A 14,009-nucleotide genomic window follows, 5' to 3' on the forward strand; every position below is an offset into this window, starting at 1 on the left:
CTTTCAGTCACTGGCACATTTGAGCTCGAGCTGCTTGTCCCAGTGGCTCATTCTGCCTGAGTTCTGTTCCTTCTGTGTGGCTGAGGCCCCCAACTGCTGCCACCCTGACATTCTCTGGCAGAGAAATCTTTATTCCCTAGAGGAAGGGAGGGAATTCAATCCTTTAAAAGGGCAAAAATAATCCTTATTTATTTATTTATGAGGGTTTAAGAAAAATTGTTACAGCTTTTGCTTTTCTTATAAACTAAATCAGTAACAATAGGTGTTACATCTATAACAACAACAAAAAATTTTATTCGAAGCCAAGGACAGTAGGAGCACTAGAAAGTCGTTTTGTTCTGAGGCAGCTTTAATTTAAGGAAGGTTCTTCTATTTCAGACCGTCTTTCGGGACAACTGCAAATAACATATATGAGGTGCTAAAGGGTACTAGGATAGCACAATGTTTTTAAATGCTGCTGTTTTGATCTTTGATTGCAGTAAGGTTTTCTAAAATGCTTCAGGTCTTTACCACCTTTCAGTATTGGTTGCTTCCCAGTCTTTTCTCAATTAGCCCACTCAGTTCCTTTGTCTGGCTGAAGATGTTGCTGACACAAACCAAGAAGAATCTTTTTTTCTGTTTCTTAAAACTGACAGATCTGTGCCATCTCTGTGAGAATGGGGACAACTGCTACAAATAACTGGAGGTGTTACATTTGTTTCAGCCACAATTAGGCTAGGACAGAGCCTTGAGCCATGCCATGTATCAGCTTAAAATTAAATAGAAATCACTCAGCCAGTTGAGAAGATAGAGGCAAAGATATTGAGGCAAAGAAAGCCTTTAAGTAGCTGGAGAAGGTATCGAACAAATTCAGCAATGAAAAGAATACTCTGTGACCTAAATTTACACCACTGGTGTCCTTGAACTACAGGAAGAACTGTTACCAAAAAAAAAAAAAAAAATCCCTGTATTGCTTGGTGTGTGCAGTCAGAGAATGAACGATTTGCTCATGTGCCCCCTGTGTGATGAGAGATGTTCCCAATGAACTGGGGAACAAGCTGGGGTGATGTGCCAGTGGGGTTAGTGTAATGGGACAAATTTGAGTTCCTCCAAAAGGAGGATTTCCAAGGACAAATTTGGAGTTCTGTTCTATGTTTTAAAAAGCTTTAACGCTGTGAAAATAACACTGCACCCTAAGAAGATGCTGTTAAGGCACGTGGTGTAGCAGGGGCTGTCCCACCAGGCAATATGTAGTCTTGAATGGGTCAGTTTTATTGCAGAGGACAGCCTTGCCTGATGTCTGTCTTCAGGATCACACAAAGTCTTAGGCATAGAAAGCCTGCTTATGGTTATGTAAAAACAAGATTTTGTTTGAGGGAAGGCAAGCCCAACCTAGTTTCTGATAAACAATGGTAAATACTGCAAATGCAGGAGGAGAGAGAGCAGCTCCTGTGCAGGTAGGAGTCTTGTAGAGTGTCAGGGAACCAGACCTGAAGCTGTTCTGCAAGGCTTTTTGACCTGAGGTTGGGTGGGGCAGAGCAAAGGGGGTAGCAGGGTGGTGTCATCCAAGCAGGCAAGACTTCCAGCTCTGGCCAGTGGACACTGCCTGGTCTGGAGGATGGTGAGTTCTGCTGAACAATGTGGAGTAGGAAGCGGTGCCTCTGTGTCCTTCTGATTCTCTTTGGGCATCACAGACCAATTCATGTATTTTAAAAGTGGAGGCTTGTCTTGAGCCCAGAAACACAAAACTTCTTATTTCCACATCACCCTTCTCCTAGTGTGTTTTACGATTTATAATGAATAAAACAAACAAAAAACCTCATAGACATCTGAGAAAAAAAGATTTACTTGAAGTTTCTATTGTGAGAAAATGGGGCAAAAATGTCAAATGATCTCTTTAAAGACTTGTCAGTTTACTAACACTGTTTGTGTCACCAATGCAAATTATTTAATCTGCTAAGATGCATAGAGCTCAGTGTTCCTGAGTTGTTAGCAGTGTTTGTTGATGAGCTCCATATACTGTTGCTTTGTTTTCTTGTTAAATATGTTTAGTAAAACTTGAATTTCATGTTACAGTTCCTTTTTCCTTCAAGGTGGGGTTGTCTGTTAGAGAAGTTAACTCCTGTGGCTTGTGATAGTATCAAAGGAACTGTTTAAATATAGATCACCTGTGCCCATATCCTAACTTTTAAAATGTACTTAAATTCAAGATAAATTACTTCAAAATACATATTTGTTTATTCAATTCCTTGAGTTACTCAAATGGAAAGTGCATGGAAGATCTCCATAAATAATGTATACCAGTGTCAGTAATGTGTAAATCTATTTCTGAGATAAACAGTTCTGTTTCATAGCAAGAAATGTGTTGGAATTTCCCACTTAAATGGGTTAGAGCTGCTGCAAGGAATGCTGTTTGTTGCATCCTTTGTGATTTAGACATAGTTTGCTGGAAATTGTTTAGATTTTAGTTTTGCTGGCAGGCAGTTTTGCTGCATATTGCCCAGCGTGCTGCTCTGGTTTGGGTTGCAGGAGCTCTGGCAGAGTGGGTATTTCCTTAAAAGAAAGCGAGCCAGCACTAAGGTCCTTTCAGCATGTATCACAGCTCAGCTTTTGATTTAACAAGGAGACAAACTGAGAGCTGGTTAAACCTCACCACTGTGGGGAAGCAGTTGTCATATGAGGGGAAATGTGCTGAAGCCAGTACAAAAGCAGGCTCAGGCTTTCTGCAGTGAGAGCTGATATGTTTCTGTCTGTACATGAACTACCAAATTTTATTCTCAGCACTGCAACATCCATTCCCTTGGGAGTGTTTTACTAGTCTTGTGCATATTGTAATATAATAAAATAACGTAATATTTATAATATGAATAATAATAAAATAATGTAAATAATATAAAATAATGAAACAAAATGCTAAACTTATTTAAGCGTCTGTTAGCTTATTGGAGCATTAACTCTGTTCATAGTAAACTACAAAGCTAACTCAAGCATTGTGAGTGCTATAACAGTAGTAATGCTGGTTCTTTATTTGAGCAGTAAATATAACTGTATTATGCAGTTTTGGTTAGATTTAGTGTTTATGTTGTTTAGGTTAAATCTTGCCATGCTTTGTTGGTATGTGCAGGTATAGGTTATTCTGTCTTTGAACACCTGAGGCTCTGAGTTTATAGCAGGAATCAGAAGCAAAACTGTGGAACTCAGTGTCTTCGCAGAGATTATTGTTTTAGGTAAAAGGGACACTTCACTTTTCTTTGTTATTTCCTACTTAGTGGATTCTAGTGCTTTATGTGACTCCACAAATGCTTAAGTTTCTTTCTATGTGTGGATTTTAGTCTTCTGATACTCACTAAAAAGAATGAGATTTTAATAAATCACTTTAAACCCCTATACATTGATGTTGTCTTTTCTTGTTTGCGTTTTCAGTATAACACTTTGTCTGCAATATTTTTTAGCATTTTTATAATGTATTGTTATGATGTAAAATGCCAACACTACTAATGAAAAATATGCTGCAATTGTGAGATCTAGTTAAATGCTGTGTCCTTCTCATGACCCTCACATTTTCTCTGCAAGTTTGCATGCTCTTGAGTTACTAGAAAACCTATATTATGATAAATATGGTCTCTCCTTGGTTGTTACAGCTCAGCTAGGTCTTAAAATTATTTCCTGCTAAATATTTATCTTCCATGCTTATTGAATGTGTACATTTGTATGTGGTAAGTACATTCCACACCAACAAATTATTTTATAAGCAATTTGATCTGTTTATTCTGAAAAAGCAAGTCCTCACCCTCGCGTCTCCTCTCCTAGGCATCCCAAATCTTTGGGTCAAAGAGAGTCATACCAGGCAATCATAACAATCTAAATATCTTACTGCAGGATAATGGATTTTATTTTTCTTACACAAGAGCTGGTCAGGTGCTGTAGTACTGTCAATGCAATATGAAGAGTGGCTGTAATTCCTTAGTGGTTCTCAGTACCTGGTGGGTTGCAAAATCAGCAGCATCTGCTGCAAAAGAAATCAAACATCTCTCTGCCAATTGAGCATATTATCCCAACACACCAGTCTTAGTTACTGCTTCAGAGAGGACTACAGGAGAAAGGACAATTCTTGAAGACTAAATGCAAAATAAAACCAAGGCTGTTTTCATACCCTTGGGTGGTGATATCAGGAGTCTGAAAGTTTGCACTATTTAAGCATATGAGTGGTATGTCCAGGTCTTTTTTGCATGAATTAGATTCTACTTACAATTTTATTTCTCTTTTCTTCAGTATAATGCTTCACCACAGCAGCAGAGAGATATAATAAAGAGTAGGAGTCTGGACAGGAGGCTACAGGAACCAATAGTTTTAACAAAATGGAGGCACAGCACAATTGTGCTGGACACCAATGACAAGGTAGGAGCAAGTTATCAGCATGCTGAAACGTCACTTGTTTCTGATATGTGACATATTTTTATGTACCAGAAGTTATTATGCCTGAATTTCTGAAATTTCATTTTTCTTTTGGTCTCTTGTATCATTGTGTATAACATGCAGTAAAAACAAGGACTGTTCAATAACTTCACTACTGTTACTTTGTGAATAGTAGCTCTTTTATTGTCCTTGAAGTATTTTAACTAGTGTTAGTTCAGGGGAAAAGCTGTGCATGGTTGCAACAGGGTTGTAATATTGTTATTAAAGGGCAGAGGACAATAATGAAAGTGCTGAAACACTTGGCTTTGATCCCCTCCACAGCTGAGCTGGTGTTTAGTCTGAAAAATGCTGTTGGTCAATAACAACAAAAGCTGCTTTCTGCCCATTCTTAGGGCATATTGTTTTTGAGCTGTACAGTAAGAGGTGCTATTTAGGCCAGCAAGGAGACAAGGACCTTTCCCTTGCTCTCCCTCTGCTTTGACCTTTTTCCTTGCCACTTCTCCTTGTGCTGGGCCATTCTGCCTGTGGGTCAGGAGAGCTGATGTGAGCTGAGCAGGGAGGAACTGAAATGGGTGCTGTACAGTGGTGACATGCTGGTTTCTGTAACTTCACTGCAGTCCTTCCCAAGATACCTGGGAAATGAAATAACTTGGTAGTGCTGAAATCTTAGCACAAACTTCTCAGAATGAAATGCCAAGAAATGGCATTGTAAGCTTCCTTTTCCTAAAATTCTGATAAAAAAATTAAATGACTGCAGATTTGAAAATGTAAGGAAATGCCTATGAATGGCCTTGTGTAATCACAGATGTCAAAGCCAAACTTGAATGGACAAAACACAGTAGTTGTAATGACAATGGATCTGCTGCCCAGAACATTACTTGCTCGAACTGTTGTATCCATTTTAACGAACTTGCTTTCCATGAGTTGACTTAACTCTTCAGAACAGGATTTATTGGATTTGATCTTGAGCTTTTGAGTTGTCACTTTGGGATATATCATGTGTGGTGTTGAGGAGGCAGTGGACCGTGCTTGGCTGGAGACTTTGCACCTCTCGGCATTAATTCAGCTCCAGCGATTCTGAGGTCCCGCTGCTGCTCCTTTCCCCTCCCTCCTCCTCTTCCTCTGCCTCATGCATCCTTCTGTACTCAGTGTGTTGTGGCACTCCATGAGACACAGCCTAGATGGAGCCCTGATAAATCAATGCTGAGTGGACACTTCTAGCCTCATGTGCAGTTTATGCTTCACAGGTATGAACAATTTTGTTGGAGATAGTTTGAAGTTCTGGCTTCGCTTTTAAAGAAGACTTAACTTTTTATTTTTTGGCATAAGATGTACTGATGTTTTGGAAAGAATTTATGTAGTGCTGCACTGAATGAAGAAGCTTTTGTAAAACATTGAATAAGAGGAGCTGTTTACATTTCTTCAAGGCTCAGTGTTCACATATCAATAACTTAAACCTAGTGAAGCAAACATGGAAATGCACAAACATTATGGGTAATAACCAAAAGAAACTCTATTTGAGCTGCATTTGTGAAGTCTTAAGTCAGCAGCCTAAAGCTTCTTTAACAGTTTCCAAACATGTAGGCAGCATGTGTTTTTTATTGGTAAGAAGAAAATAGTTTATATGAAGCACAACATTAAGGCTTTGAGAAAATTTAAAACATGCAGTGGAGCAATAAACTAATGTTGTATGGAAAGACAAATAATTTTTAGTTCATTAATGCAGCTGTTTTATTACCACTAGCAGGCACACTGTTAATATATTCTGCTTTAAATTAGTATGTAGAAAGGGAATATTTCATTACCACAAATACTGGATTTCTTGTTCCAGAGTTACTTTTGCTGTATGAAAGCTACATCAAATTCAAATGAAATAGAAAGGAAAGCAACTGGTATTTGTCTGGATGGGCACATGAACCCCAAACTTTCTTTTTAGCTGTTTCCTAGGGAAACTGTTTTCTGTTTATTTTCCTTATTTGTTTTTTTTTCCTGGAAAAACAATGGAACTCAACTGTATGAAAGCAGGGCAAAAGAGTGCTTGAAATGTGTCAGAGTTAAAAGTATGGGTTGCCAGAGCTCATGAGAATTTGATGATACCAAACATACTGCTTAACTGTTTATTAGCTGTGGCACACATCTGGATATAGCCATCAGCTAAAAAATTTGATAAGCATAGGAAAAAATACCTTCCTGGGAGGGACAATTGATTTTCTTTAATTTGAACTTTTTTTTTTTTTTCTTTGCAGACATCTGAAAATATGGAACATTTAGGCTGTTCTATTTAGGAGTGCTCTATTATTATGCTACTAAAAGAGCTAGTGGGCCACTTCTAGGTAGATATGCAAGTGAATTTTAAAGCACAAGTGTGCAGAGTGCTGTGTAATGCTGCAAAAACAAACTGGGTTTAGGAGAGCTATCAAGGGATTTAAAAAGAGAGAGGGGGAGAAATGTGCTAACAGTAACAGAGAACAAGTGATGTTTTTCTTCCATTTGAAATTCTTGACCAGATTTTCAAGCAGTGTGTTTGTGCAAGGCAAAACTTCAGAGAAAACACTCATGTCTTTTTTCTGTTGTTGCTCCAGATGGGCAATTTTTCTAGTTTTCAGAGATTAAGTATTTTATTTTGGTCTGTAGTTAACAGTTCAAAACAAAACCCCAAATCTCTGGAGATTTTCAGTGTTTGATTATAAGGGGATTAATGATCATGAGTCACAAAAATTAATAAAGTTGGTATGTGTTTTTCTACGTATATAATTTTTTTATGCTTATCTTGTATTTACTGTGTATAACCACACAGAAGCATATTGTATTCTTTAAAATCGTAGTATTTGTATATGGTATGTTGTAATCAGCCATTTTTTAAAATATACATAATAATTTGATAGCAATGTCATACAAAAAATCTACCCTTTATAAGGATGAAAGCTTTGCTTGAAGCTGATGCAGCATGTATTAACATCTTTTTTTCAAATGGTTATGTACTAATTAACCCAGTTTGAATGTTGTCTGTAAACCTTGTAAGAACACTGTTTAAGTTTAGAATGTTTAGAATGGGAATATTATGAATATTATGGGATATTATGAATATTATGAAAGTACTTTTCTAATCTATGAGTGTGTAAAAAGAAAGAGAGAGAGAAAGCATCTCTAGGTTAAAAAAAATAAAATAATTGTGTGAACAATAATAATATTAGTAATATTAGTAATACTATCTGTTGACATTGTCTATTTGAATTTTATAGGAATCATCATCTGCTTCTAAGGCTAGTTTTCCAGAAAATGAATCATCTCCTTCTTCACCAAAGCATCAAGCCACAGTCAGTATGCAAAATGTTTAAATAAATAAATAGATGTTGTAGAAACTGAGCTATTCATGATTCAAGAATTGAGGGCAAGCCTTCTTGTTCTTGGGAAAAATAATGGGATAAAACTATTTGAAGGCTTTGCATTTTAAAAGGAATGCATTACATCCAGCTCTGCTTTCAGGAAAAAATTGTGAATGTCCTTGGTTTAAATGCAACTTAATGATAGTAGATTAAGTAAAAAAAAAAAACACTGTGGCCAAATTGTGCCTAATTATGTAGAAGTCCGTTTGCTTCCTCCAACAGTCGCATCTTAAGGAGCATCTAGAAAGGTAAAACCAGAAAATTCCGCCTCTTCACAGAATCCCTCACTGTTAGTCAGTAATAGCTGATATCTAATTTTGGCTTGTATTTCAGTCTTTTTAAAGAGACATAAGGGACCTGGCATAAATAAACTGTATCCCTTTGATTTAGTAGAATAACTTCTGGGAGAAAAACCTTAGCCTGCTAAATAGCTTTTTAAATTTCAGTTTATTTTTTAAATGTGATCATTCCTTTTTAAACAGTGGGAAATGAATAAAAAACTTCATTTTTCTAATTTTTTTTTTTTTTTAATTTTGGAACTGTACTACAGTAGCATTGAAATAAGTAACTTAGTTTTACCAGCCCCTTGATAGGTAGCCCAGGGCATTAAAAGCACAACTTCTCCTGTTTCTTACTCTATGTGCAGGGGAATAGTTCTCTGGCTTAGTCCTGATAATCCATTCTCACAACACTTCAAACAATTTTTCAATAAAATAAACATTGTTTATTAAGAAAGCATAGCTGATAGCCTTACACAAAAGCAATTATTGCTGCATGTGATCTAATTTCATTAAATATTACTCAGATCTTGAATTTTTGAAACTGTATTTTGTGGAAGAGCTCACTCCTGATTTAGGTAATAGAAAAAGCATCTGTATTTTCTTTAGCTGTTCCCTGGGATTCAAATATTCCAAAGAAAGCTGATAAATTGTTGAGAATTTTGATCCTTAACCTGCTTTCCTCTTCTTTTTCTTGATTCCATTAATTTTCCCGTTAGTACCCCCTAGTGTTGCTGCTAAGTAGGGCAGCATGATACTTTCTCTGAATAATTCTCTGGAACATCCCCACTGGTTCCACCGTGAGTAATTGACTAAAACCATGTTTTATTTTGGGAAGTGAGCACAGGTTGTAACAGTTGGTAACAGGCCATTCTGCTTGTTAAAAGCCTGTTAAAGTTGGTTAAAAGGGTGCAATATATGGGACTGCTGGTCCCTGGTCTACATGGGTCACAAATAGAGTAATCTCAAGAATGGGATAATTCATTTCTTTGGCCTTTTGGAAAGTGGATGAGGGGAGGGGCTCACTTCTTCTGTTGAAAATACCAGTTTTGGAAAATAATGCTTATGTCACTGGCTTGGAAAAGCATTTCAGCCCGGTAAAGATATTAAACTGAGTAAGAGCAGAAGTTACCACTGGACTAAAGTAACATCTGATCCACCAGCTAAAAACCTTGATAATGTGTCTTCTGTATTTTATGTGCTGGACTTGAATCATGCAGGAAGAATTTTTAAAGTCCATGAAAAACAGATCTATGTCTCTGATAAGAGTGTTGTCCATGGTATCCTAGCAAAAAAAATTTCTTTAAAATTGTGCAGCTATGGTCCATTTAAATTTGAGATTTAGAGGAAAATTCTGAAGAGGATCTATCTTCTGTTTTCATTGGATCTAGAATTGAGGTCATTTTTTTAATGCTAAAACTAATTTGGATCCATTCCCTAGTTGATTGTTTCAACTAATAGCTTATTATAGACATTAGGAACTGTTAGAAGCTGTTACTGAAAAGGAATTGATGACAAAATAATTTAGCGTTCTTGTAGCACCACTGGCTGGTCAGACATGGCTGGGGTGTCAGAAGTCAATCTGACCTCATCTTAAGGTTATGGTTTAAGTGAATCTTTTTCTCCTAGAATGCTTTTCAAACATTCCTTCATTTTATTATGAGAGACTAGAAATACTCACTTCAAATATTTGAAACTTGCAAACAGCCTTCTTGTTCAGCAGTGTTCTTCTCCCACCAGTTACTGACTGGTCTTCAAATTTTTTGTAGGCATGCTAATATAGATGGTTTTCATCAACAAGACATAACTAAGTAGTTTAAAATTCTGCTATTTTCCATGGAGATAGGAAAAAAGAGGACATAAAAGAAATGCTTCACTCTTCTGTTTTTAACATGAATATGTTAATTTTTTATGCACTTCAACCATGTTTTATTTAAAATAAGAAATTATATTAAAATTAATAGGAAGAATTTAGATGGGAATCTAGGCTGTTTTTTTTGTCAGCCACCTCCTTTTTTAGTAAAGGACTACTGTGCTATTATTATATTACTATTATGCAAATCATTATAAATTTTACATTCATAATTTTCACTACTTTCACAAATTATTTAATTTGACTTGTCCAAAGAACCTTGGTCTTGAAGGAAAGCTTTTTACCCTCTGAATGGTAATAAGTATTTTCCCAGAGGAATTTTGATTTTGCTGATCTCTGAATATTTAAATCTGCTTAAAGACAGTTTCTTGAAGTTATGACATGAGCAAAGATGGCTCACTGCCAGAAATGGATTATTTGGTGGATTGACTTCTGTGATGTTAATAGAAGCAGACTTTCTTTTATATTTATTATGTCTTACTTCTATCTTACAGGGTCAAGAAAAGTATGGATTATTAAATGTGACAAAAATCACAGAAAATGGGAAGAAAGTTCGGTAAGTCTTGGACTTTAAAAGTGCATGTGCTTAGGGTTTATCAAAGGTCTTTTTATTATGACAGCATACTGGGGTTTGCAACTTCTTACTTTTTGTCTGAATTTGCCTTAGAGGTTTTCCTGTATGACACAGCTTAACCTTACCCCATGTGTTTGTCCCAGTGAGCTAAAGCTAATGGACTGCAGAGAGCCAGAGGCTCATGGATCAAGGCTTCACACAGGCCAGCAATTTCCTGAAGGTGTATTGATGAGAGACAGCTCTTTAAAATGGGATTGATTGCTTGATTTACTGAAGAACAAATCTGTATAGGTTATAGTGTGTCTTGTTCCTTGGATAAAATCACTGTAAGAGGAGCTTTCAGTCTTTCACTTGCTGTCCTTTAACTTCCAAGGAGTGTACATCCATGTGCTCCCTAATTCTTCCTTCACTGTGCTTGTGAAGGGTTTGGAGCAGTGTATTGCTCAACATCAGTCTCCTGTAGGTGCTGATTGACCTAATTTCTAACTTTTCTCTGCGTCCCAGGCGGCAATTTGCACTATAAATCATAATGTGTAATCAGGTGATGCTGTCTGACTACATTTCTGGTGTTTTGAATCAATGGCAAATACTGCAGAGGTGTGGCACATCCTCAGAGTTAATTTAGATTTGCTTCTTGTCTTTTTTCCCCTTTTTATTGTTTTTTGGTTAATACAATCTTTTAGATCTAATAGTGTGTTACCTCTAGTTCAGTGTTTCCCAGACTTGTGATACACGAAGCATGCTTGCTCTGAGGATTAAATAGCCAACACCCAGCTGTTATTGTAGACCCACCCTGACCTAGTCCAGTGTGGCTGGGCAGCACATCTGACCTTCAGTTTGGTTCCTCAGAGCTGCTTCTAAGAGTTTGGTGGGGCTGGGTAGACAGCACAGTGTGTGAGCTGCTGCTGGTACAATGTGCTGTCATCATTTATGTTGCATCTGCTGAAATCATTGATCTGGATTGTTGCACTGCTGAACAGAAAGATGCATTGTGGCCATCCTGTCACTTTGAGAGCTGTTAAGTAATAATTCATGTTGGGCAATGGCAAAGACTTGTCAAGATTTTTTTTTTTTTAATAACCTCAGGAGGACGGGCCTGTTGGCATAAAATCAAATAGTCAGACAACTGAAACAACTCGTTCTTTCTCTTAATTTTTCAGATGTGTAGGAAATACTTTTTGCCAATAAATGAACTTATTACATAAACATGGGACAGTTGCATCTCAAATCAATGAATTTCAGAATTATGCAGTAGTTTGGCATGATCTGTTAAGTACACAGGGAGCTGAGCATTCCAGATTGGCCCCTTTGCAATTATAATTGCATGGTGTTTCTCTTGGTGTACTGCTTCTACTACTAATTAGCTCTGTTTAATTTAGACTTTGATGGTCAGGGTGGGATTGTTAACATATGTTTCCTTCTACAAATATGATAGCAATTAAGACTTACTGGTGCCACTAATGACTATATATGTGCTTAACTATATTAACATACAGGTCAGCTGAGCAACAATGATCGACAGTTTAAATATCTACTTTCAGAGTCAATTTATTTTATGTTTGTTTACCATTATTTACAGAAAGAATTGGATGTCATCATGGGCAGTGTTACAAGGGTCATCACTGCTGTTCACTAAAACCCAAGGAAGTGGAACTGGCTGGGTAAGCCCAGGAACAACCCCCACCCTCACTGAAGAGTTAGTCATATAAAGCACAATAAACTAAAGCCCTCTTATTTGCAGGGCCTAAATACCTATATATATATACACCTAACACAGAAAAAAATGCCTGATAAAAAAACTGATAACATTGAGGTGTTCCTTAGGTTTGAAGTTATTTCTCCAGGCCAAATACTTTTGTGTTCTTTACTAATGTGTTTGTCTAAACAGTTAGTGTGTTTTACCATTCTTGGATATTTTTTTGTAAATTCCAGGTAATTTTTGAATACATATAATAAAGAAAATAGTCTGACACATGGCTTCTTGCATTGACCTATTTGAGCAATGCAGTGTTGTTGTCTTATGATTTAGTCTTGTCTTGCTGGATTCCATATTTTGTTCTAGGTCTTCATAGTGCATGACGAGTACTTGTACTTATTTTGTTGTCTGATGAAGACCAAAAGAGAAACATCACACTGAAGAGGATGATTATTCAATTTTTTAATCACCTCTAGTGTAATAGCACTATCATTAAATTTGCTATATTCATCCAGCTGCATTCCTGCATTAATAGGTATAGAAATGGCTCTTTATGGCTTTCATAGCCTCTTTTGGAGATCTGACATTAAACTGTGTGGATCTCCTTTAATAAGTGAAGACAGGCCAGAGCCAGTGTTCATTATTTCCATGTACTGTCTTGTGAATTCCAGCAAAATTGCTTCTTACAGATCTGTGCTATCTTACTGTGCTTTACTGGTCTTTCTACTTGGCTCACTTTCTCCTGCTGTGCTTCATTATGGATAATGAATTGAAATTGACAATTCCTTTCTACAGTACTGAGGTTTTTTCAGGCCTGTAAATATATTTTTCCCTCCTTCTGTAGAAGGGGTGGTTGGAAAAATAGATGAGGATGGATAAATAAAGTTTGGAGTAGAAGAGAATGAAAAAGGTAAAGTTGGGCAAGATGATCAAGCAGAGGGAGAAAAGAAAAACCATAAAGATGAAAGGCATGAAAGAAGGTAAATTCCACTGTATGGCAGGAAGTGGATTTTGGTGGCTTCTGTGATTGACTTTTGCAGCCAAAGATCCAAAAAGTGTTTTAGTTTTACAGATATTAATAGGCATATTGCAAAGTAAAAGTTCTGCCTACGTAACTAGTCAAGTTCCAAAATCTCATTTACAGCTACTAATATTCTTAATTCAGGTGTGGCTGTAAATCAAAAGAACTGTCTTTTTCAACTGTGTATTGATATCATTAAACCACACAATGCTAAACTGTTCATGAATATATGATAATGTTAAAAATTATGTGTGCCCAAATAAATTATCCATAAAGTAATGGATAATAAATCATTGCATAATTTATGGGCACTAGTGCAAGTCATGTTATACCAGATAGAAAAATTTAAAAATAAAAAAAACTCTTAACAAATAAATTGAAAAATAAAAATGCATAAATTCTTTTGATAATTTAAGTGGAACAGAAGTCCTATGGCCAGAGTATTTCTGTGCGACACTGTCAATTGTTTGTACTGTAAAGCACTAGAGTAGGGTCAGCAAAATAAATATCAGCAGTACAAACAGAATAAAATGAAGCTGGAAATATTAAGCAAAAATCTCTTTCAAGCACCTAATGTTTTACATCTGCATAATCATAGCTGACTTTGTAGATATGTAATTGAGTGTTCAGCAAACACTCTTCTTGGTCTCTGTAGGCAATTTTTTTTTTAGGTGTTCAAAATTCCACCTCACCTCTCAAACTTTGTTCTGTGTCCATGTTTTAATAAGGTGAAGTCAAGTCTAACAGTTTGACATGTGATAAGAATTACATTTCTTCTTCACCTTA

At 36.5% G+C, this 14,009-nt stretch overlaps 1 protein-coding gene across 5 annotated transcripts in view; it reads left to right on the plus strand.

Annotated features, from left to right (window-relative positions):
• ARHGAP12 (Rho GTPase activating protein 12) overlaps nucleotides 1-14,009 on the plus strand; it is a 74,900-nt gene that overhangs the window by 42,973 nt on the left and 17,918 nt on the right. For 4 of the 5 annotated variants that reach the window (XM_053986452.1, XM_053986459.1, XM_053986431.1 and 1 more), the window contains 4 exons: nucleotides 4,252-4,377; nucleotides 7,638-7,712; nucleotides 10,427-10,488; nucleotides 12,086-12,167. In XM_053986452.1, the coding sequence (XP_053842427.1) occupies nucleotides 4,252-4,377; nucleotides 7,638-7,712; nucleotides 10,427-10,488; nucleotides 12,086-12,167 (345 nt within the window). The remainder of the gene's footprint in view (nucleotides 1-4,251; nucleotides 4,378-7,637; nucleotides 7,713-10,426; nucleotides 10,489-12,085; nucleotides 12,168-14,009) is intronic. The other variant, XM_053986437.1, reaches the window with a different exon arrangement.

Source organism: Vidua macroura, chromosome 1 (assembly GCF_024509145.1).
Source record: "Vidua macroura isolate BioBank_ID:100142 chromosome 1, ASM2450914v1, whole genome shotgun sequence".
NCBI lineage: Eukaryota > Metazoa > Chordata > Aves > Passeriformes > Viduidae > Vidua > Vidua macroura.